Source organism: Cyprinodon tularosa, unplaced genomic scaffold (assembly GCF_016077235.1).
Source record: "Cyprinodon tularosa strain WSP-4 unplaced genomic scaffold, ASM1607723v1 ctg233, whole genome shotgun sequence".
Taxonomy (NCBI): Eukaryota; Metazoa; Chordata; class Actinopteri; order Cyprinodontiformes; family Cyprinodontidae; genus Cyprinodon; species Cyprinodon tularosa.
In genome coordinates this window covers 987,049-1,013,379 of record NW_024038871.1, presented here as the reverse complement: position 1 = coordinate 1,013,379, position 26,331 = coordinate 987,049, and the positions used below count along the sequence as shown (strand labels likewise).

The 26,331-nt window shown below is 40.0% G+C and overlaps 1 protein-coding gene across 1 annotated transcript in view; it reads left to right on the top strand.

The window, feature by feature from the left end:
* The window catches only part of zswim6 (zinc finger, SWIM-type containing 6), an 85,368-nt gene that overhangs the window by 33,146 nt on the left and 25,891 nt on the right, over positions 1–26,331 (top strand). Inside the window, exons 2-5 of the mRNA XM_038287004.1 lie at positions 13,963–14,319; positions 18,290–18,438; positions 18,918–19,068; positions 22,975–23,154. Coding sequence (XP_038142932.1) covers positions 13,963–14,319; positions 18,290–18,438; positions 18,918–19,068; positions 22,975–23,154 — 837 coding nt within the window. The remainder of the gene's footprint in view (positions 1–13,962; positions 14,320–18,289; positions 18,439–18,917; positions 19,069–22,974; positions 23,155–26,331) is intronic.

Below are 26,331 nucleotides of genomic sequence, written 5' to 3'. Positions count from 1 at the left end.
TATATATATGTATATATATATATATATATATGTATATATATATATATATGTATATATATATATATATATATATATGTATATGTATGTATATATACACTATATTGCCAAAAGTATTTGCTCACCTGCCTTGACTCACATATGAGCTTAAGTGACATCCCGTTCCTAATCCATAGGGTTCAATATGACGTCGGTCCACCCTTTGCAGCTAGAACAGCTTCAACTCTTCTGGGAAGGCTGTCCACAAGGTTTAGGAGTGTGTTTATGGGAATTTTTGACCATTCTTCCAGAAGCGCATTTGTGAGGTCGCACACTGATGTTGGACGAGAAGGCCTGGCTCTCAGTCTCCGCTCTAATTCATCCCAAAGGTGTTCTATCGGGTTGAGGTCAGGACTCTGTGCAGGCCAGTCAAGTTCATCCACACCAGACTCTGTCATCCATGTCTTTATGGACCTTGCTTTGTGCACTGGTGCACAGTCATGTTGGAAGAGGAAGGGGCCAGCTCCAAACTGTTCCCACAAAGTTGGGAGCATGGAATTGTCCAAAATGTCTTGGTATGCTGAAGCATTCAGAGTTCCTTTCACTGGAACTAAGGGGCCAAGCCCAGCTCCTGAAAAACAACCCCACACCATAATCCCCCCTCCACCAAACTTTACACTTGGCACAATGCAGTCAGACAAGTACCGTTCTCCTGGCAACCGCCAAACCCAGACCCGTCCATCAGATTGCCAGATGGAGAAGCGCGATTCGTCACTCCAGAGAACGCGTCTCCACTGCTCTAGAGTCCAGTGGCGGCGTGCTTTACACCACCGCATCCGACGCTTTGCATTGCACTTGGTGATGTATGGCTTGGATGCAGCTGCTCGACCATGGAAACCCATTCCATGAAGCTCTCTGCGCACTGTTCTTGAGCTAATCTGAAGGCCACATGAAGTTTGGAGGTCTGTAGTGATTGACTCTGCAGAAAGTTGGCGACCTCTTCGCACTATGCGCTTCAGCATCCGCTGACCCCGCTCCGTCAGTTTACGTGGCCTACCACTTCGTGGCTGAGTTGCTGTCGTTCCCAAACACTTCCATTTTCTTATAATACAGCTGACAGTTGACTGTGGAATATTTAGGAGCGAGGAAATTTCACGACTGGATTTGTTGCACAGGTGGCATCCTATCACAGTTCCACGCTGGAATTCACTGAGCTCCTGAGAGCGACCCATTCTTTCACAAATGTTTGTAAAAACAGTCTGCATGCCTAGGTGCTTGAATTTATACACCTGTGGCCATGGAAGTGATTGGAACACCTGATTCCAATAATTTGGATGGGTGAGCAAATACTTTTGGCAATATAGTGTATATATATATATATGTATATATATGTATATGTATGTATATATATATATATATATATGTATGTATATATATATATATATGTATGTATATATATATATATATGTATATATATTAAAATTAAAAGTATTTCTAAGAGCATTAAAAGAGTTTTTATGGTGGTCCTTGCAGTATTGTAAAGCTACTTTGTACTTCCCTTACTTCTCCTACCAAGGCACAGAGATGCTGCTACAGGAACTGAAGTAATAATTGCCTCCTGAAATCATTTCAGTCTGTAAAAGGCTACATCAGCCTGGTAAGACTTTGAGCTGAGCATTGATTAGTAGCTCTATCCTCTGAGGACAGCGCTGCAGGTGACTGATTAAGAAGGACACAGATTGACCCAGTTTCACTCAAATCCTCACTCACCTTGTTTTGAACTTGCTACAAGGTGCATCCTTCAGCCCCCCTAACCCGCCACCTTATTAACTGTGCTTCCTGATCACAGCTGGCAGTGTTGGTAATCCCTCACCTCTATTTGCAGAGATACTTTTGCCACTCGGCCCATATATATGGTGTGTGCATACATGTTATATACAGTGAATCAAGAATAATTAAGAAGCTGCATAAGCTTCTGGTGTACAGTCAACAGCTAGTTTGCTGTAAAGCCCCTGTCACACCATGATGATTTAGCTAGTGTATGCCTGATGCCCCAGAATCCTCTAAAACGCCGACATAAGCTGAACTTTCTATGTATTTTTTTTTCAATTTTGGGCGTATATACATAGAGTATTCATAAGGATTCCAGAACTTCTGTTCAACGGCAGCCTAACTTACGCATAACGCACGGCAGCGTTAATGCCCATGAAATGTCACAAGCCAGTGTCCTGAGGGGGGCAGCGTTGCACCCGGCGGGGGCCAGCCTACATAAAAATATTTCCCTGATCATGGTATTAACCTAGCTGATGTTTACCGCCCACAAAAAAAAAAAGAAAGGTAGAAGGTTTCCATCACACTCAGCTTCTGGCTCAGAGATTTATTCCAGATTTTTGTAGTAACTACATAAAAATAAATAATCTGCAGCAGTGGGGATAATATATGTTTGTTTCTTTTAAAGGCTGTAGGATTAATTTTCTTTTTTAGTATTTTTGATACTACCATTTTTTACTTGTTATTATCAAACTGAGTTGTTTTTTTTTGACTCATGCCTGGTTAAAACACAACAAAAACAATTTGCATCATTTAATCTGGCTGTCTGGGGCTAGTTCATACTTTTTTTTCTTTTTTACACAATTAGAAAGGATGTATAATCCCCTGTTATCCTGTATTATTACTAAAATGTCAATCACTTTGGGAATGCTTTTCAGTTACTGACTGTAGATTAGTTTCTTTAAAGGATTAAGTTTCTAAATTTATTGTGGAAACGAGAAGAACATGTATGTTCCTTCGAGGCTTCTGAGAACATTATCTCACGCAGTTATTTCGTCAACGGTCAGACATGTTGGAATCATCCCTGTCGTTTGTTATTTGGTGTACTTCCTTCTTTCTCTCTGACCAAATGTACCTGAACCCAGCCGCCTCTGTCAGATTGTGATTAGTCAAGCATCACTATTGATTGGTTGTGTACTGCTTCTTCTTCCAGCCCCAGAGACGGCTCTGGATCACCATGAGACAGAGATTAGCTTCCCCACTGTCGCCAGAGCAGTAACCCATAATGCACACATTTAATCACACAAAGCACTGGTTGGCTGAGAAACTGTCCTCTATGCCTGCTGGCTTTGGAGTCCTGCTGTAAGTGGGGATATTAAACAAACGGGAGCAGCAGCACTTTTTTTGCTTTTTATGTTGTGTTAAATAGAAAACGGGAAAAACTGCAGTTACCTAACAACTAGGGGTGTGCAAAATAATCGTCATGATGATGCATCGTGATTCTAATTTTCATGATCTACTGCATCGATTCTTGACGCCAAGTATCGATTATTAATTTTAAAAAATGAGTAAATAAAATTACATGAATGGTTGCCGAACATCAGCCAAAAACAAGTGTAATACAACTTCCAGTCCAGTAGATGTCGCTGCGGATGTGTTGACGCACGCTGCCTTGTGTCGCAAGCATTTCCGGCCGCGGGATACTGCGCCGAGTCATTCAAAAACAAAACATGGAGGAGAAAATATTGCAATGCAATAATTCAAGTATCGTGATGCATCGTGATAGATTCGGATCGTGGCCTGTGAATCGTGATTCGAATCGAATCGTGACTCCTTTGGCAATACCCACCCCTACTGAAAACCTTTTTATTTTGTGGCTTTTTGCTTCTCAAAACAGTTGCTCATGCAGGGAAAAATTAGAGATAGGTCTAGTGTTGCCAACTTAGTGATTTTTTTTTGTTACTATATTTGGTAACTCTTCAAAAAGTGGAGAGAAATCTAGTGACTTTTTTTGTTTTGTTCAATTTTAGCGACTTGACGTGAAAGCAGCAGTTGTTTTACCGTTACCGTCTCACGACAACAACATAGCTGCTTCCCTGTTGTCTCACTTTCAAGGTTTCACTCGCTAATCAGTCTGGAGACTCTCTGTTAAAGAAAATTTGGAGCCGTTCACCAAACGAACGTCCAATCAGTGTTGGCTTTGAGACGAGTTGAGGTGTGATGCAACGAGAAGCGCGACAGTTCAGTCTAAAGAACATGGCGGCTTCAGCCAATGAAACTAGCGTTAGTGTGGCTATCAAGCAAGTTTTATCGGAATTACAGAGTATTTCTTCACTGTAAGAAGTTCAAAACACTGCTCTGGAGGCTTTTCTCAGAGGAAAATATGTTTTTGCTCTTCTCCCGACTGGTTTCGGCAAGAGTTTGATCTATCAATTGGCTCCTCTTCGTCGTCGCTCTGTTAGTACGTCATATGCTTCGTTGATCTGATTGGTTTATTTGGCCCGTGTATCACCAACATAGGCCAATCAGCTAACCAGTATTTTCGCCCCTTCCCAAAATTACTTCAACGGAAGGTTTCCAGATGGATATGCGGAGCAAATCCATCTGGCGGAGTCAGGTTAGCTGATTCAGGCAATGTATAAAATTCATAAAATAAGTTCCATTTTATTGGCAGCAACATAGATAATTAAATGTATGACCCCTCCCCATTAAGCCACCTTTATAAAGAAAACTCACAGAGGAAACCCTGAGGTCCATGTTAGAAAAACACACGTCTTTTCTTTTATTTTGATATCCAGGTTAAGCAGGGAGATAAGTGGGCGTTTAACTTTGGTTACCATGAGAAGCACATGGTGGTATTACACAACCTCTGAAGAGCAGACAGAGGGAAGGGAAGTGCATTACAAAATGCTGAGCTCAGGGCTTTGGCAGGGAGCCAGTTCTAACACTCCTTCATGTGCATACTCAGCTGAGGGCATACCGATATTTTTTTTTCTTTCCTTCAAGTGGCACAGAGGCCTCCTTCCTCTTCCAGAGTCACTGTCTCTCTTTCTGTTACGTCAGAGGTTCAGCTGTGGGCCAGGCGTGGATGGGGCGGGGCCACGCCGCTGACGCCGTACTGTTTGTCTCTATAAAAGACAGGATGTGGACCCGGCGGTTGTGTAGAGTGTGGTCCGCTACGTGTGTATATGTGTGTGTGTGTCGGCTCTGGCAGGAAAAGCAGCTGTAAGAACTGAAACGGAGTTTTCTCCATTTCTACACAGGTTTCACTCTCACATATCGCCTCCTTCCGCTCCTGTTTGGGTTATTTTTTTTTTTCTTGGCGTGCTCATGTGTCGCACAGCCACTCCACATGTGCACACAAACACCTACTCAGTTTACAGAGTTCTTCCACCCGCTCAGGGTGGATATGTGTCAGCTATGTGCTGAGTGTCACACACAGGAGAAAATGTGAGCAAAGTGGAAATCAGACCTTGTGGCTGATGTTCCAACGCTAGCTCTTATTAACATGTGTGTGTGTGGGGGATTGGCAGATTTGCTGCAAATATAAATAAACAATCAACCACCCCATCTAAGAAGTTAAAGAGATATACAGTTAGGGCCAGAAATATTTGGACAGTAACAAAATTTTCGCGAGTTGGGCTCTGCATGCCACCGCATTGGATTTGAAATGAAACCTTTACAACAGAATTCAAGTGCAGATTGTAACGTTTAATTTAAAGGGTTGAACAAAAATATCTGATAGAAAATGTAGGAATTGTACACATTTCTTTACAAACACTCCACATTTTAGGAGCTCAAAAGTAATTGGTCAAATGAACATAACCCAAACAAAATATTTTTTTTTCAATATTTTGTTGCGAATCCTTTGGAGGCAATCACTGCCTTAAGTCTGGAACCCATGGACATCACCAAATGCTGGGTTTCCTCCTTCTTAATGCTTTGCCAGGCCTTTACAGCCGCAGTCTTCAGGTCTTGCTTGTTTGTGGGTCTTTCCGTCTGAAGTCTGGATTTGATCAAGTGAAATGCATGCTCAATTGGGTTAAGATCTGGTGATTGACTTGGCCATTGCAGAATGTTCCACTTTTTTGCACTCATGAACTCCTGGGTAGCTTTGGCTGTATGCTTGGGGTCATTGTCCATCTGTACTGTGAAGCGCCGTCCGATCAACTTTGCAGCATTTGGTTGAATCTGGGCTGAAAGTATATCCCGGTACACTTCAGAATTCATCCGGCTACTCTTGTCTGCTGTTATGTCATCAATAAACACAAGTGACCCAGTGCCATTGAAAGCCATGCATGCCCATGCCATCACGTTGCCTCCACCATGTTTTACAGAGGATGTGGTGTGCCTTGGATCATGTGCCGTTCCCTTTCTTCTCCAAACTTTTTTCTTCCCATCATTCTGGTACAGGTTGATCTTTGTCTCATCTGTCCATAGAATACTTTTCCAGAACTGGGCTGGCTTCTTGAGGTGTTTTTCGGCAAATTTAACTCTGGCCTGTCTATTTTTGGAATTGATGAATGGTTTGCATCTAGATGTGAACCCTTTGTATTTACTTTCATGGATTCTTCTCTTTACTGTTGACTTAGAGACGGATACACCTACTTCCCTGAGGGTGTTCTGGACTTCGGTTGATGTTGTGAACGGGTTCTTCTTCACCAAAGAGAGTATGCGGCGATCATCCACCGCCGTTGTCTTCCGTGGACGCCCAGGCCTTTTTGAGTTCCCAAGCTCACCAGTGAATTCCTTTTTTCTCAGAATGTACCCGACTGTTGATTTTGCTACTCCAAGCATGTCTGCTATCTCTCTGATGGATTTGTTCTTTTTTTTCAGCCTCAGGATGTTCTGCTTCACCTCAATTGAGAGTTCCTTTGACCGCATGTTGTCTGGTCACAGCAACAGCTTCCAAATGCAAAACCACACACCCGGAATCAACCCCAGACCTTTTAACTACTTAATTGATTACAGGTTAACGAGGGAGACGCCTTCTGAGTTAATTGCAGCCCTTAGAGTCCATTGTCCAATTACTTTTGGTCCCTTGAAAAAGAGGAGGCTATGCATTACAGAGCTATGATTCCTAAACCCTGTCTCCGATTTGGATGTGGAAACTCTCATATTGCAGCTGGGAGTGTGCACTTTCAGCCCATATTATATTTATAATTGTATTTCTGAACATGTTTTTGTAAACAGCTAAAATAACAAGACTTGTGTCACTGTCCAAATATTTCTGGCCCTAACTGTAATATCATGAATAGAAGCTGTCAGGAATAGCTTAAGCTACACATGGAGGTATGTGACCCTCTGCAGGTACTATAGATAGGATCACACATGCTGAAGGTTATTGCTATGATAGCTGAGATTGTGAGCTATCATGCACCGTGGCCAGTGTTCTGTAAAATGAGCATACCCATAGTCAATACGTTTATTATCCCTTTAGTTTATCCCTTTATTTTATGCCTTTAGTTTTGAACGAAAAACATAATTTAAACTACCACAACGGGTGTGTATCCCTTTAGTCATGTAAAAAAAAACTATTAAATTACTTACTTTTTGGTGTTTTTTGAAGCATATGGCAATCTGACCTTAAACCTTGTTTTTTTGTACATGAATAAAGGGATACACGCCTGTCGAGGTAGTTTAAAGTATGTTTTTCGTACGAAATTAAAGGGATAAATGCAAATCGGATGTCTTGTGCATGCATATTGACTATGGGTTCGCTGATTTGACAGAAGACCTGTTGCATTGCTGCTGTGCAGCGCCCTGCTAAAACATTCACATTGCTCTTTTCCTTTTTTGTTATGTTATAACCATAAAGGTTAATGTGTTTAAGTGTGATTTGATATAATAGAACATCACGATTTGGTGCATCGTTCATCAAAATCAGTTTAGGGTCAATCTGCCGGAAAATAAACTTGCACAAAATCGCTATTTGTTCAAATAAATATTTGATGAAAAATAGATTTTCATGAAGCCCTTACAAAAAATCTGCACTCATATTAATACACCTAGGCCTGTCTAAATTAATAAAAATAAAAAGGGTATTTTTTTCGTTATTTATCATTACATTTGTGTGGAACGCTGATGTTGTAAATGGAATTAAAAAAATAGTTTCGGAAATTAACCTTTAAAAAACTTTGAAAAAAGGTTTTGAGAGAACTTTTAAAAAAAAAATGTTTTTATTGTCATTACACTGTCACAAGTACAGTACAAGTACATTGTACAGAACCTGGGGAGCAGTTTGGGGTTAAGGGTTCTTGCTCAGGGACCCAGAGTGGCAATCTGTGGGCGTGAACTTAGAACCTCTGGATTCCAAGCCCAATGCCCTGACCACTAGACCGCCACTCCCCCCCATATATTCCTTTTTCAAAGTTGTGATCATATTTTAACCTTTTTTTTCATATTTTATTTTTTTTCAAAGTTCTATTTTAGATCTAAATTTTTATGACATTCATTTTAAATTGCGTGTTACAGATCTGATTCTCTTCACCTCTGGGGGCGGGCTTCCTACTAGGGTGTGGAGCTAAGAAGTATTTTGATTAGACTTTAGCAACATTTATATCAGTCAATGTGTGCATTAAGAGTCAGTTTTTATTTTGGGCTTGAAGGTAAACTCTATAACATTTAAATGCACCTCTCCAATGTCTAAGAGAAAAAAATGTAATGAACCACTGTACAGAAGACTGCCATATGATAGAAATATTTACACTGTGCGCATACAATTATTATTATTATTTTCCTAATCCCTGACTGATCATTTTTAATCTAGCGTGTATTATAGTATAGATTAAATTCATCATCCAGCTGCTGCTCTGCAGAATTCTCTCCCCAAGAGCTGAATCACGCTATCTAGCCGAAAATCACGAGGCTTTTTCAAATCACGCGAGAATGTGTACAAAACAACAAAAATGGTGCCGGCAACGCTTGTGGGCCGTTTTCAGCAAATTTTGGTGATTTTAAAGTCATTTTGAGTTAGAAAAAATTTTTTTTTTGCTATCATTGCACTTGACCGGCGGGCAAATACAATGAAATTTGTACTCTCCTAACAATAAATCATCGGGCGATCGGGCAATGGTTAAAATCGAGCCCTGAATATATGTATATATATATAAATATATATATATATATATATATATATATATATATATATATATATATATATATATATATATATATATATATCTTGTCACAAATATACGTCTTGTCTTGTCTTCAAAATGAACAAAGTCATGTCGCTCCTCCCTGATCAGAGAAAGCTGGCGTTTTGTTAGTGTTGGACCAGCTTGTTTAATGGGTTTACGATCTCTTGTTTTCCTGACTTCTTCTATACTGATCTCAATTTTTACATTCTTCAGGATGTTTGACATATACATATACGTTTGGCCATTTGAAATGAAACTTAAAAATTCAAAATTATCATCCCAAAGGGAAATTAAATGTTGCAGTAACTCATTGGGCTGTTTTTTTTTTTTGTTTTTTTTTTATCGAGTTGTTGTAGGAAAGATCTTCTGTAGCAGTCTGTCTTGCACCTGATCTGGAGAAGCTTCAGACTGAAGACAATTTCTTGTAGTTGTAAGTCTTCTGAAGAGGATGTTCACTGCTGTCCATAATCTTATTTACTTTAAGAAGAATTTTCCTTTGTGAGATACATATCATACTTGATTGTTGATGATTTTATGACATTGTCTTTACAATAATCAACAGTAATGATGATGAATCTGCAGATATCTAAATCCAAGTATCTGAATTAGTTCGGAATTGTTGAATACCACTTTTTGCATGACTTTGATGTAGGGATAGCATCAGAAAATGGGTTTTGCACAATATAGGCCCTTTAACATCCGAGGGTTGAGGTTTTGAATAATAATTCTGTTGAGCTTGGAGAGTTTTAGAATTAGTCTGCTTTAAAATATACAACAACATAAAGCCGGTCATAAACTGTAGGATTTTTGATTCTCCAGTTGTGCGAAAATTTTTTTGATCGTGTTCGAGTTTTAGCCTGATCGTGCGTCCTGCTTCGTGTAGTACCGGTATACGGGGGATAACGAGGGGCGATTCGCCTCTCGTGACCACGTCCCGATCAGGAATCGTGAGGTCGGGAGAAAATCAAACGTGTTTGAAATTCAATCATCACTCGAAAGGTTTTCATGAGCAAATCCTGCTGTACCAGTAGAGCTACGAGCCGATTTACCAGAACCTCACGCACTGCGAATGTGCAAACAAGGGAGTTCTTCTTCTTCTTCCAAATTGACGAGTTCGACCAGCGCCATCTCTTGCCGCTGAGTCCAACTTCTGGTTTTTTGATGTGCAATGTGCAAGTAGATAGCAGGTAGATCTCATCAGAGCGTCGGGCCGTAGAGTGTAAGAGCATGCATCATTAGCTGTGAACTTTTAAACCCCGCGGTTTCATCGTACAGTTTGAGCTGATTACGATTGAAAATATGGTACAGTGTATGACCTGCTTTAGCCCTTTTCACCTCAGGTCAGCTCTTCTTCATGACTTCTATAAAATAACCATTGGTGGGAAGTTTCACTGTTCCACTACAACTGAAAGCGACAGAGTAGATCTTATTAGGTTAGATTTTATTTTAGAAAATGCTGAGCATGTAGCATCATATTTACTTTACATCCTTCTTAAATATTAGCCTGCTGCAAGTTGCTCCCAGAAACATTACAAAGGCATAAATGACTGAAATGTGTAAAGATAAGAACTCCTTACTGATAAGTTTATGTTTTTGGTTGGATTGTACTGAAAACCTTCCTGTATTAGTTTCTAATATCATCACAGCAGAGGTTATATATAAATTCCCATTTGGGGAACAGCACCTGTTATTTAAACCTTCCCCAGAGACTGAATGACAGACGGTTAAATCTTTGATGCATTTATTTCATTTTCTTTTGCTCAGACAGCCCCCTAATAAAGCCGCCTGTCAGCTGTCACAGCCTGGCGTTGTAACTTATCAGCCGTCTCGTTTGGCCAGCCTTGGTGCTTTCCAGCCTGGGTGACGGCAGGAAGCGAGAAGCACATCGTGCTCCTGTGATTCAGGAGCGACTGCTTGGCTTGCATGTGCTTCTGTTTGGCAGAACAAAGTTGTACTTTTTCACTGTGCGGTGAACCTGAAACAGGACAGACTGAATTTGGATGATAAACTCCTTCTATGTGCATCAGCAACAATCTGAGGCCATCTGCTCTCCTTGTTAACTCACTAACCCTGTCAGATTGTCTGATTCAGGGCAGTTTTGCTTAGAAAAAGTGGTTGTTGTTTTACTGTTCTTTGCCAACTCATGTCCATCTGCTGCCATGCTTCAGATGAAATAGAAACCAATGATCTGCTCCTATTTGGTGTGGAGGCTGCAGTGCCTCAGACTGGAAGAAGGTGAGGAGAGTAGTGAGAACTGCAGAGAGGCTTCTTTCCCACCGCCATTAGACTCCTGAATGTTGTATAAAAAGGGGTTAAAAAAAATAAAATAAAGCGCTGAATGCTGAAAACTGTAAATCATATACCTGTTTACATTTTATCACTTTAGAATTTTGAAATTTCTTGAAAGCTATACTGAACGAAATGTATTTTTGTGTATACTCTATGTGTACGAAATGACTATAAAGTCTGTCTAAGTCTATTTACATTTTTATTTGATCATGAAGTTGTTAATTCTGTCTGAAATTCAGACATTTAAGAAGGTAGTTTGATCCTAATGATGAATGTTTTTCATAGGTTCCATAGGTTCTGTGTTTAGAGGGCCATAAGTTGACCAGTTAATAGCAGGACTTTGTGCCTGTGGTGAAATGATCCTTTCAGTGCTGACAGAGGGAGGAATGTATTAGGGGAAGGAAAGCATAGGAGGTGTTGGTAATGGGAAATGAAAAAGAGAGGAGGATGTGTACGTCTCTTTGGCACCCTTTGACTTGGTCGATGCTCCTCTGGGCAAAGTGATATGGAGTCGAACCATGAAGTAGGGACATGATCAGTGAATAAAGAAGCAAAACTAAATCTTATTAACAATGTTTTTATGAATTTAATTAGTGTCACCTCTTCTGTCAGCTCATTCCTTATCTACCCATTACACTACTGACTAGTATAAAGGGCTCGGCTGCAGCATTGTGTCGCAGTGAGCTTGTTGCAGGTATAACTCAGATATTTTTTGATTTATGTCCAATTTTGAAGCACAGTCTGCGCTATGTTATTCCACGCCACAATGCAAGAGGGACAATAAAAAACTAGCTAGGATTGTGGGTGCCTCTGTGTCGGTTTCCCTCATCCAACGCTGGACGACACAAAGTTCACCCGTGAGTGCTTCCGAAAGACTGGAGGTGGCGCTGCTTGTTTTTTGGATACAAACCAACAGACGATCAATCAGAGCTACAAACTACCATCATGCACAGTGTCTGAAATACTGTCGGAGGTGAGCCAGGTGTTGTGGACGGCACTACAGCCAGAGTTTCTGCCATTAGGTACCAAACAGGAAGTATGCATAGTGTAGAGCGGATGTAGAATTTACCAATCAGACTCATGCAGACGACCTGGTTTCTGAGCATAAACCAGAACAGAACAGGGCTGAATCAACATTGTTAATTATTGAATGGGGGTCTCAGGTCCCAGGGGAGCAGTGTGAGGTTAAGAGTCTTTGCTCAGGGACCCAGAGTGGGAGTCCGTGGGAGTGGGGCTTGAACTCAGAACCTCTGGATTCCAAGCATGGTCGTTAACCAGCCCCCCCACCCCCAAATTTTACCAAAATTGTGATTGCAAATTTATCTAGATTTTCTTCCGCTCTTACCCTAAACTTGTAGATGCCTCACCCCTGAGATTTTATGGTTTTCATGACTTTATATCTTGCTTGTATAAAGGCATGTATATACTAGTTTTTCCAAAAAAAGAACTAGTAAGGGAATTGTTGGCATATTCCTCTTTAGCCAGGCCAAAAATTCCCTTTAACGACCCCCCTTTCAGACACTTAGACAGGTATGGGGCATTACAAGCATTCCAAATGGGTGGATCCCTTCGTCCGTTTCAATTTGCATGTTATCAAAATAAAAACAAGACTTTGTTCGGCTACTGTATAACACCTCAACGCTATTCCTGATATTTTGGATTGAAAAAGCTTCCTGGATGGGAAGCGAAACTTCTTCAAACTGGGAAATAAAGTCCAGTGCATTGTTTTAAAAAATATTTTTCTTTTTTGGAATGACTATGACCTGGGTGACTAAGAATCTTCACCAGCACGTGTATATACCAACTGTAACTCTTTCGTTCATCTGTGTGGCACCAAACCTGCTTTAAGTGTATTATAGCCACCTAAAGGGCTGGGGTAAGAAAGTCAGTGACTTACTCTAGTTAAATTTGAAAAACAGTCTTTTGGTGAATTTTCATTGTATAGCTTATTAACGAATTGCTCAACAGAGTCTTATTTCTACATATTTGACTTTGTAGACCACATTGTTTGGCCCCTAGTTAAACTAGGCCCCCAGACTTTTTTTTTCTGCATGGTTCTCCAAATATGCTGCAGGCTTAGCTCCATAGAGCTGACGTGCTTCAAAAACTGGTCTATACCAGTGCAAGCACTAAAACGATGCAAAAATGACACAATAACACACCTATTTCATGCTCCAGTGTACAAAATGCTCTGTCTGTGCTAATGAAGGATCCTCTCACCTCAGGATGTTTAGTGCTTGAAATTCTTCCATGCTTTGAACTTTTTTGACAGCTTAAAGGGAACTAATTGACTAAGCATATTGCATTAATACATTAAAAAGTCTGAGCAAGATAAAATTATAAATTAGCTTTATCTCTTCTAGCTTCTAGAGATCCAGGATATGTCTCAAAATAGCTATCTTATTAACAGGAGATAGAGTTTACAGCAGCATTTTTGAATACCCCAAACCTTTAATTGTTAATTTCTTTTTATAAAAAATGATTTTTTTATTACAAGCAGTGGTAATGTAAGCAGAGGAAAAGAAATAAAAAGGTTTCCTTTTTGTGAAATTTTAGCCCAGTTGACAGCTTGGTTGATTAAGCTTTTTCATAACTAATGGCAAAGTGCTGTAATATGATAGAAATACATGGTTTGGGGAAGTTTTGGGCTTGCTTTTCACCAGCCCAAGCTCTGGACTCGCTACATCTCTACCACTAACTGCAGCGCCATATAGTACAGATGTAGATGTTTACATTTTTAAGTTCTGATTGTGTAATAGTGATTATTTTCTCTGTTTCCATGCAGGTTTTCACCTCAGCGGGACAGTCCGGGAATTGGCCACGTCCTCCGAAACAGAGCTGCTGTGTAACGTGAGCGTCAGCTTCGACCGCTGCAAAATAACCTCAGTAACATGCAGCTGTGGCAACAAAGACATTTTCTACTGCGCCCATGTGGTGGCGCTCTCACTGTACCGGGTACGGAAGCCCGAGCAGGTCAAACTAAGGCTGCCCATCTCAGAGACTTTATTCCAAATGAACAGAGATCAGCTGCAGAAGTTTGTCCAGTACCTGATCACAGTGCATCACACCGACGTGCTGCAGACGGCACAGAAGTTGGCCGATGAAATATTGTCGCAGAACTCCGAGATCAACCAGGTGCACGGTGAGTGGAGGAGCTGCTGTTTGGAGTTTATTGTTAAAAGACAGGTTGGACGTTCCATTGATAACAGAGTCTAATACATGCATAAACACACATTAAAATAGATGCACGTGTTTATTTTTTTAATTTGTATTCTTTCATACCAGTCAAGGATGAAGATTGCAAAAAACTGATGGAAAAAAAAAAACTTGAACATTTGTTAGAATAATTGTATTTGTCATTAAATTTGACAGGTTAACAAATTAATCTGCCAAAGGAATTTCTATTTTTGCCTTTAAAAATAAAATCATTAGATATTAACTTATAATAGGATAATGGAGTTATTATTAATTTGTGTTTTAAATGTACATCAACTTATTCCAATAGTAAATTAACTTACCTGCTTAAATAAATAAATTACAGACATTTAAATAATTAGCATTAATTTCAAAAAAAAAAAAAAAAAGAATTGTTTTTATTCACTATATTATTAAATACTTTTATAAAATGGCCAGAGGTGTCAAGTAACGAAGTGCAAATACTTTGTTACTGTACTTAAGTACACTTTTAGGTATCTATACTTTACTCCATTACTTATTTTTCTTCCTACTTCTGACTTCTACTCATTACATTTTCACACAAGTGTCTGTACTTTCTATTCCTTACATTTTTAAAACAAACGTTACTTGTTATTCTTGACTTTGGTTTAATGTTTCTAAATATTTATTTCACGTCATGTGCTCCATCCAATGCAGATCATTGGCTCCATCCACATCTAGTGAAAACTAGTGTAATTGGATGAGTTATAGAACGCAAACACTCATTGGTTAGCTAAAGGAAATCATCAGAAGCAAGCAGGTGTTCTTCAAACTGCAAACGTGAATGGTCTATGCCATGCTACGATGTCGGATTCAGAAAAAGATGTTGAAATATCTGAAAGGTCAGACACAGGCGAGAGCGTATCGGAAGATGGAGACCAACAAGACCTCACTCATCCTTGGCCCTATCTCAAAGAATGTTTCGAAATAGTCGAAAAATTGAGCTTTCAGTTCATATAGTGGCATCTGGGTGGGTTTTTTTTAAAGGTTACTTTATACTTTTATACTTTAAGTAGTTTTTGGAGCACATGCTTTTTCAATTTTACTTGAGTAAAGAGGTCAAGTTGATACTTCAACTTTTACAAGAGTGTTTTTAAACTGCAGTATCTATACTTCTACTTACGTAACAAATGTGTGTACTTTACACACCACTGAAAATGGCTCATAAAAACTGTTCTTTTAAAGAGATAAAACTATTTAGCCACTTTAATAGAAGGCTGTACATGTTTGTTCCTTCCTGATTCTTTTGCACACTTTAGGCTTTATTTTCCTACTTCATAGATGGTTCTGTTCAAGTACTTCCACTTTCTCTGTGGATCATGGTCGAAAGGTTTTAACAGGGTTCAGTTTCCCAAGAGATGTTGGTTAAGTGTTGCAAAAGTTGCTCTTCTAGGTTGGTTATAGTCAGGAGGTTTCATGCTATTGATCAGTGTTTAAGCTTAGCCAGCAGACATTAATGCATTCTTTCCAAAGGGTGTGCCTCTGCACGGTTTGATGGGAGCACATTCACAAGTACAGCTTGATGAGAAACAGCTATTTAGATAAGTATTTGCATTTCCTGCCAATTAATAACTCACATCCTCTAAAATTTCTGTTTAATTTTGCATCGTGGAAAACTTTCAAAAGTGCTGTTATTTCCAAGCAAAAAAAAAAATTATATATTAACCAGCCAATAGGGGAAGTTCTGACTGGGGAAGTCTCCCTTTTTCACAAATTCAAATATTAAAATCTAAAGATGCATAAAATGAAGTGAAAGTTGCTGAAATTGTCTCTTTTTTTTTCTTATGAATATATTTTTTCATCAAGCCACACAAAACAGTATGCACTTTATTCATCTTTTTGTGAGCATGTTGCTTGCATTCAGGAAAGCACTGTGTAAATTTTAGCCACTAGGAGCACTAGACCCTCAACTTCCATGTTTTGGGCCTCTAAAAGCGACTGACAGAACTGCACTATGGCAAAAGTTAGGCTGTTTCTCAGTTCACAAGAATGTGAGTTCTTGTGTCCTCGCCAAGTACCTTCTTGACAAGAACAAAGGAAAGTATGGACTCTTGGAGAATGGGAGAACGCAGCATAAATATGGGTCAATTGGAACAGAAGCGTAGTCCTGAGGTCACCACACGCTCTGCTCGTCTGGAGCTGCATTTCACCTCCTGTTATTAATAGTCTCTAGATAATAATTAATTCTTACTTTTTTCATTTAGTGGGGGAATAATATTTAACACAGTCAGATAAATGAAAATCAAATGAACATTTTGCCAAATAAAACAAAAAAACTCTGCTGTAGCCAGGCTAGGTTTAGACCTGGCTGCTGTTAGCCTCGGAGGTCCGCTGGTTGTCGCGGTCCTCTCAACTTTGGAATTTTTTTTTTTATTACACATTAAATTGGTAAATGAACAACGGCAACAGAAAAGAGAACTTTTAATTTAATACTCTGAGCTCTATGAGCGCTCCATTGAAGGTGCTGCTGCCGCAGTGCACTTTGGGACAGCTGTCAATCTAAGAAAGGACAGGTCTGCTCTGATGCATGCTGGGTAAAGGGGGAGGGGCGAGAACAACATCCGGAGACTTTGTCTGTTCTTTGTCTGGTCTGCTGTTCTTGTGAATTGGAACAGTGTTACTGCTGAGGGTGATGACGTCTCACAAGTAAACGAGCACATGAGAGAGCGCAACTACACATATTGAGAAATGGCCTAAGTCTTGCTCTCTGTCATGGAGTTGCGTGTAAATTCAAGGCAAGATTGACCCCTCTAGATTAAATCCTACATCAGAAAACCAAAAATATACCTAATAGGGTAAGTTTCATATTAATTTTGTTGGCTAACAATAACTTTTAGCTATTAGCCTTGTTTACATGACTCATGTTATGCATTTTCCTTCTTTTATACTGTTTAAATAATGTAAATCACTTTGAATTATCAGTATACTGAATTGCGTTCCTAAAATGAACTTGCCTTTCCTTGTCTCTTGAGAGGCTAAAGGGCTGGTTATACTCCAGCAGCAGTGTGTCGCAGTGAGCTTGTCGCAGATATTTTTGATTTATGCCCAATATCTGCGCTTTGTTATTCCACGCCGCAACGCAAGACGACAATCAGGAACTAGCTGTGGGTCTAGATACGGCCGAGAGGAAGTGGGGGCAAGTTTGTGTGACAACGGAGGGACATGAGGGCGTAAAAGAGCGGGCATCCAGGTGGAAAAAGGCTCCCAGCGTTCTCGGGCACCTCGCTCTTCTAGCTCGCCCCACGTCACGAGTCGTTTTCCACAATGGCGGTCATACAAACAAAACAAGCCGGTAAGGAACCAAACAGGAAATACGCATAGTGTAGAGCGGATGTAGATTTGACCAATCAGAGGCCTCCTGTCTTCGGCACTGTCTGCGGTCACCTGCACTTTCAGAGATATGCACCAGAGTGTCTGGGGAAGGGGCGGGGGCATATCCGAGTTAACTGCGACACAGGCACCCTGGTTTCTGAGTATAAATCAGCCTTAACACCTTAAACCTTTGAAGAGGTGCACAAGAGTGACTGCGTAAGGGGTAGGGGCATTTCTGCATTCATATTTCTGCGTTCATTGTGACACACGTAGACTATCTGGTTTCCGAGTATAAATCAGCCTTAAGCCCACACTGAGCCTCGATACACACCTAGTGCTGTACATTGACCTGAAAAATCTTTTAATGTGTCTCAAATGAAGCTGGCACTTGGGTTAGAAGTTGTGGTTTTAATAGTAGTTATGTCTACTCAATAAACCCAGTAATAATTGCCTTTTTGGAAGCGAATTAATTCTCAAATCAGAGCTTGGACTTAAAAAGTGATAAACTTTTTGTCCTATGTCATTAAGATAGCTAAACTCCTTCCTGTTTTTTGTTTTGTTTTGTTTTTTTCCCGCGCTGATAGGAGCTCCAGATCCGACGGCAGGGGCGAGCGTTGACGACGAGAACTGTTGGCATTTGGATGAAGAACAAGTCCAGGAACAGGTCAAGCTCTTTCTCTCCCAGGGCGGGTACCATGGCTCAGGAAAGCAGCTCAACTTGCTGTTCAGCAAGGTACTAACCTTCCAACCATGTTGGGGCTTTGATGCTGTTTTGCTGTCGTTAAGCTACAGAAACCTCTGATAGACGGGATACCACAGGGATGTGTGTTGGTGCCTTTTATTAATGCTTCTAAGAAGTTCTTTTTTTAAAGTCACTGTGTTTAACTTACCATACATTGGGTAAATATTTGTATGCCTTCTACATATTTGACTGTTTTTATATATTTTTTATGGCTTAGGTTTAATTTTTTTTACAGGTGTATGTTTTTGAATAACATTAGACTAGCCTTTGTATTGAATAAGCAGTATTTTTGTTTGTTTTCCTGACTTTTTGCTGACCTTTATTTTAACAGTTCTCTGAAGGATGATTACTTTAACTCTGTCAGTTGAAGCCATGGACATACTTGTGTTTCAATAGCTTTTCTTACCAATATTCAATGAAAAAAAGTAGATGACATGTTTATAGCTGTTATTTCTTGCTTGCCCCCCCAGGTGAGAGAGATGCTGATGATGAGAGACTCCAACGGAGCTCGTATGTTGACGCTGATCACAGAGCAGTTCATGGGTGACCCCAGACTGGCGCTATGGAGGCAACAGGGGACCACCATGACTGACAAGTACAGGCAGCTATGGGACGAACTAGGTACGACCACGGAAAGCACATTTGGATGCCGCATTATAGCATCACAGTTTGATTAAACAGGAGGATCTGCATCTTATTATTTTATTATTATTTATTTTTATTATTTAAAAACTTTCTGTATTAATAACATCCAATTGTGATTACAGTTGTAAAAAGAAAATCAGAAGTGGTATGAACGCCTTCTGTCCTCCCTAATCCTCTGCTCTAATAAGATGATGCATTACAAGCTGAATTAATTGGTTGAGACTCATATTTTCTTATAGGGTGTGTTTCTGATTTTTTTTTTCTTCATAGAAAGTGGATTCATTTTGAGTAGCGCTTTTCTTCTTTAGGAAAGGCAACATCTTTTCACCAGATGAGAGACGCTGCATCTGGGAAACAGACCATTGAAAAATAAGCAGTTTTTTCTCCTAATTTCTTGGTCGGAACTGCTACTTCTCTAATTCCTGATCACAGACGGTTGTGTTCCCTGTATGTGTGAGATGGTCCTGCAGGTTTAGTGACATATTTTTCTTCTTCTTTTCACCCTCAGGATATTCTTGCCAAATCATAGTGTGAAGTTAGAAAGCTGAGACAGAGGCATTTCTTGCAAGAAAAAAGATTAACATTTATCTAAACCTGGGTTTGAATGGAGACAAAGCCATTCTCAGGCACATATCAAGGTGCTCATTTTGAGCCTGGATCCATATTTATTTTTTATTCTGTTCATGGTGGAGAATCCTGCTTCACAGCAGCAGGTTGAGCCAAACATACTCAAATGTGCAGGCTCATCTTTGAGCACCATTTCACTCTTCTGTCACCACCTCCCCCCTTCTTCCAGCAGTCCACACTTTCTTTTACGTTTTCTCATCATCGTTACCCATCGCCCTGCTTGCCAAAGGTTTGCCTGCTGTGTCTAAAAGTAGCTAGCGGCAACAGCCCTGACTGACACAGCTCATTGGCTAATATGCATCATGTGTTGCCTGGTGCCGGATGCCTTTCCCACACAAACAGGAGAAGCGGCTCAAGTAAAATTAGACACTGCCGTCGGACAACATGTGGTAATTTATAAATGTTTTAAATCAGATTGGGTCCAGATTAGCCAGCAGGTGGGTCTGGCTCTGGTTCCGCGGTCCACTAATCTGTGACCTCTGGGAAATACCTACACACACACCAAGAAAAAAATCTGATCATGATAAAACAAGGTTATTCACAGCCAGCATCCTTCCTGATAGTCTTCACATAGGACTTTTTGAGCCTAAATAGAATTCCAGCACTGGGGGCTATCTGCTGGCAGAGCTACAGAAGTATCAGAAAACTAGATGTCGTAGTAAGGCCACAGCTTAGCGAGGATGAAAACCAACTGATTTGAATTATATATATATATATATATATATATATATATATATATATATATATATATATATATATATATATATATATATATTAGTGCTGTCAATCGATTAAATTTTTTAATCGCGATTAATCGCATCAATGCCTGAGTTAACTCGCGATTAATCGCATTTTAATCGCACATTTTTTTCCTGATTGAAAATCATTTAAATACTCTCGATGACATACAAAAAAATACATACAGGCTAGGTTTGTGCCAATGTTCTTTTTTTTAAATGAAAACAGGTCACAGATACTGATTTATGCCATAGAAACATATGGCAAGAAGATGGGGAGGCATGTAGCAAAAAATAACAAATATGTAGCCAAAAAAAAGGCCCTGAAAACAGGCTGATGTAAAAGACAGTCTTTACAGTTAATACAGTCTTTTGAACAAAGACAAGCATTTTATCCTACTGCTATAAAATTTAGTAGAGTTAAAATTAGATGTTAATTAACCAAGGTAATAATGAACAATTTTCAATCAATACATCAAAATCAATAGACCGACATCACTAGATGAAGGTAGTCTATGCTCTCTAGAAAGTTACTTTTCAGCCTCTTAACAAAAATGAGAACACACACACACCCACTCACCCACACACAGACACACCCACCCACACACACACACACGCGATACCGACGTGTTGCGTACACAGACGGCAAGAGTGCTGCTACGAGATTCCATTTCACCTCAGTAATCAGTTTTCTCAGCGTATTTCAGGTTGCTACTAGTTACCAGACACTCAACTTGTTTGTTGGTGGTGGGGCTTAAAGAAAAGGCACTAGCGTCACCCAGTGTATGAGCGTCTTTTTCCCTTGAGGAGCTCCGCTCTTGAAGCCTATGAGAAATGCATAGACTGGGGGAAAATAGCCCCGCCTTCCCGCAGGCTGCAGCGGGATGTACTTGGAAAAATTGTACCATAAAACCACATAGCGTTAATCTCACGTTAAAAAAATTATCGCCGTTAAAATGGCCTCGCGTTAACGCGTTAATAACGCGATAATTTTGACAGCACTAATATATATATATATATATATATATATATATATATATATATATATATATATATATAAATATATTTATATAATTATATAAAAATATTAAAATAATATATAATAATAATAAATCGATCAGCAGCAACTTTACATTCTAGTCAATCCTCTCCAGAGGATTATTTCCCGACTAAATAGGAGGTTACAACAGGTTTAGCTGCGGTAGGCTACTTCCTCGTTTAACCCCGTGGCCATACGTACAATATCGTACCTCTGCTGTTGTAAATATTCATGAAGGGCTTAATTTACAACTAATCTGAGCAGAAAAAATGTATGAAGCACAAAGATAACAAATAATGCATTAGCAGGAGGTGGTAATTCACTTGCCTTTCTTAATATTTAAGAAAGTTTTTGTATGCAACCAGAGGGAGTTACTGGTGTATAAATCTTTAAAATGTCAAATAATCTACAAAACATCCACCTCATTTTGGGAAATTCTTACCTATTTTGCATACCCAAATCGAAAACCAAATAACTGAGGAACTGCAAGCCCAAATTACACGTTACACAATTATTTAAAAGCTAACTAATATGTACATGAACATTGGGTGAGTAAAACTCAGCCCAAGCTGCATCAGTTCAAACATGACTCAAAGTAATAGGTCGTTTTTGAACATCTGTAATAAAGACATGCTTGCTTGTTGTGGCTGCTTTGTCAAGTTGACATGTTGACATGCTGCTACAGCTGTGTTAATTGTGCTTTAGTGCTCGGTGTGTCCATATAATGAGCTTGGTTTATGAAATGTGGAGAATCTAAGCTTTCCAACAATGTCTAAAATGTTTTTCAGAAGGTAATTGAATGGTTGGAAACTGGTATTTTTCTCTACGCATTAACAAAACAAAGAGACTGTTTTCTTTTTAGAAAATGTCCTACGCAGAAACTCACAGCACCTGTTTCAAGACAGCTTGTCTTCAGGGCGCCACCATACTGTCACTGAGGAGAGTAGAAACTCTTCCTGGTGTAAACGCTTCCCTTCATCTTATTTGTGATGTAATCCTCTTGTCTACTTCGTCTCCTGAAATGTCTCTTCAGGATCGTGGTGCCACCTCTCCCTCATCCTCCCTCTTCCTCATCCCCCCTGTTCTTTTTCCTCATCTCACCTGCCAGCCTTCTTTAATACACCTTAATGTACTCATCTCTCCCCTCCTCTTCCTGTTTTCTATCCTTATATTTTTCTGTAAGCTCTTTTGTAATCGCTACTTGCATTAAAGCTGCAATGCTTGATAATATTTTACAACACTGGATTTAAGGGTTGATCTATGTAATCATTTTGAAGGAAGCTTTAAAACTTATTAGACAAAGCAAGACGTCACACAGCTGCACGGTTTACCTTTAGCACAAGGAAGCGATGTCACTGATGTCGTTTTTCCTCTATAGGTCCCCATCTTTGTTAATTTGTTGTGCTGTGATAGCTTATTGCTGAATCTAGGCTGTAGGAGCAGAATGGGAATGTGAATGATCTCCGGTGTGTTCTGCAGGGGCCCTTTGGATGTGCATCGTGCTGAACCCTCACTGCAAACCCGAGCAGAAGGCTGCGTGGCTCCAGCAGCTCCGCAGGTGGAACGGTGTGGACGTGTGTCCCTTGGAGGATGGTAACCATGGCAGCGAGCTTATCAATCTGACCAATGCTCTGCCACAGGGCCCTCCTGGCAACCCAGGTGAGATGACACCCCGGCGGAGGCAGGAGCGTTTTACCTCCCCCCCTCTCTCTCACATGTCACCTTGTCAGCCTCCTTCCTGGTGTGGCCTCCCTTCGTTCTGCTGCTGTAGTAACACCTTTCAGCCCTCCTCCCCCCGCCCTTCCCTCTTTTAATCAAGTCTCCGTGCTTCAATCTCAGCGCCTGCAGGCCTTATTACCCGTCAGCGTGGCTAATAGAACGAGCCTAATAACACAGCAGAGGTCCTGCAGCCTTTTCTGTCTTTTTTCCTATTTCGGCTGCCTGCACTGAATCAGAGAAAGTGGCTTTCTCTCAGCCAGTAATAAGATGTTTGGAAGAAGGATTTTTATTACTGCCGGTGTTCTCATGCGGTCAGTATCTGCAGATCTGTGTCATGTTGACATTTTTCGGTTTTGTTCCCAGAATGTCTTCAGAATGTAAACAGGACATACATGTTGTGTATTCCAGAGGTATTGGTAATCCGCCATTGTTGTTATGTTGTTACCGCCCCTAAGGTCATTGCACTTTGTTGGGATTTTATGGGATTGACTAAACTATTAGTGGTGCTTAATTTTGGTGATGGGCAGCTGGAGGTGTCAAAAGTCGAAGATTCTTTACTTACCGTATTTTCACGACCATAAGGCGCACCGTACTAAAAGGCGCACTCTCAGTTATGTGTCCCATTTCTGTATTTAACACACACATAAGGCGCACCGGACTATAGGGCGCGTTTTTTATTTACCGGTACATGTCCTCTACTACCTTTAAATACCTCTACTGCGTATTTAAAAATACAGCGGGGGCAAAACTGAGTATGACTGTGCTTTATTCATGTATTTATTACAAACTATTAATCAAACCTGGGTGCTGGCCATGAGACACATCGCAGATGACAGTGCGCTGTGATCACTCCTAAATTAACTTAAAATCCTGAAACCTGCCGACGGAATTTGTTCGCTTTTATTACCAGTATCCTGGTGCCTGCAGCTAAAATTATTTAGATGAAAAACACCTGCCAGCAGCCGCGGTGAGGCTGCTGTTGAAGGGATTTAAACAGCAGCCTGTCGGTGCACCGCTGGTATGTGGGGGTCTGAGCGCCTCCGACAGAAATAGATAATCTGGATGAACTGACTGCAATGATTAAATTTTCAGGTGGACTTTCTCACTTAAAAACATATTAAAACTACTTTATTCCCACTGATCACAGCAAATATAGCTGCAAGATTTAGATTATTTAGATGAAAAAACACCTGCCAGCCGCCGCGCTGAAGAGGAGGAGGAGACCAGAGGCTGCTGTTGAATTAAGTTTTCAGGTAGAAAAATAGAGCGGGAGCAAAACTGAGTATGATTGTGCTTTATTCATGTATTTATTACAAAGTATTAATCAAACCCATCAAAGTCATCATCCTCTGTTTCTGAATTAAACAGCTGCGCTAAATCAGACATGCCAATTTCCCCTTCTTCGCTGTCAGAGTCACTTTCCGTGCAGCGCGGCTCCTCAGAAATAATGCCGGCTTTTGCAAAAGCTTGAACAACAGAGCCAGCAGACACATTAGTCCAAGCATCTACAATCCATCCGCAAACGGTGGCGTAACTTGCCCGGCGCTGCCTTCCACTTATCCTCAAACTGTGGTCTCCGTCTGTCATCCATCGCTCCCACGCCGCTCGCAGCCTTACTTTGAACGGCCGCTTCACACCGATGTCGAGCGGTGGAAGTTCCTTTGTCAGACCCCGGGATAACGGTGAGCACAGCATCCATTTGATTCACCATGTTTTTCTCATCAGCTGTGAGATGGGCACGCATGGAGTCACAGATTAACAGCGATGGTGATGCGTGGAAAAAACCACCTGGTCTCCTCACATACACCTGCCTCAGCCACGCTTTCATCATCTCCTCATCCATCCAGCCCTTTCATTTGCGTTAATATCATATGTCATCAGAGCGCTGTTTCTGTCTCGCTGTCAGCTCCCAGATCAGCTTCTCTGATTGGTTGATGCGGCGCGTCCAGCAGCAAAACTTCAATTTTTCCATCTCGAGCAGCAGCAGCGCGTTGGCGGTGCTTCAGATGATAAACGCTCCCGAGGCGCTGCGGCTGCTGCTCAAAACGCGCTGCGGGACCTTTTGCTGCACCTATACGCGCGTAACCATTGACTTTGCATGTAAACTCGCTGCTTCTGCTGCACCTGCTGGGTCCGGTTCACACCGATGTCGAGCGGTTGAACAGCGAGCACAGCGTTAATTTGTTTCCCCATGTTTTTCACATCAGCTGTGAGATGGGCACGCATGGAGTTACATATTAACAGCGATGGTGATGAGTGGAAAAAAACACCTGGTCTCCTTACATTCAGCCACTCTTTCATCATCTCCTCAATGAGGTGGTCTCAAAAGTCGCAGTTACAACACACATAGGGCGCACCGCACCATAGGGCGCACCGCACATTTTTAGGGGAAAAAAAGACGTTTAAGTGCGCCTTATAGTTGTGAAAATACGGTAAGTTAAACTATAGATTCCCGTGTTTAAAAATAAAAAAAGACTGGTAAAAGTAAAGATTAAACCCTACTTAAATTAAAAAAAATCAAGATTATAGATTCTACTAAAAATACTACTAATAATACTAGTAATAATACTAGAAATATAGTGTTTTTGCCTAAATCAATATAAAATAACTTTTAGAAGCTACATTAAAAACTGTTTAATACACAGAAAACGTGTTAATGCCATTACTTTTATGTTATGTTGGTAGAAGAGATATGAAAAAATACAGACTTGGTCTATTCTTGTTTTAAATAAAAAATTCAGACAGGATAAAACAGATTGAACTGAACAGATATATATAGATAGATATATATATATAGATATCTATCTATATATATCTATCTATATATATAGATAGATATCTATATTTATATATATATAGATATATGTATATATATATATATAGATATCTATATTTATATATATATAGATATATGTATATATATCTATATATATAGATATCTATTTATATATGTATATAGATATATATATATATATAGATCTATATATATATATGTATATATATATATATATGTATATATATGTATATATATATATATATATATGTATGTATATATAGATATATATATATATATATATATATATCTATTTATATATGTATATATATATATATATATAT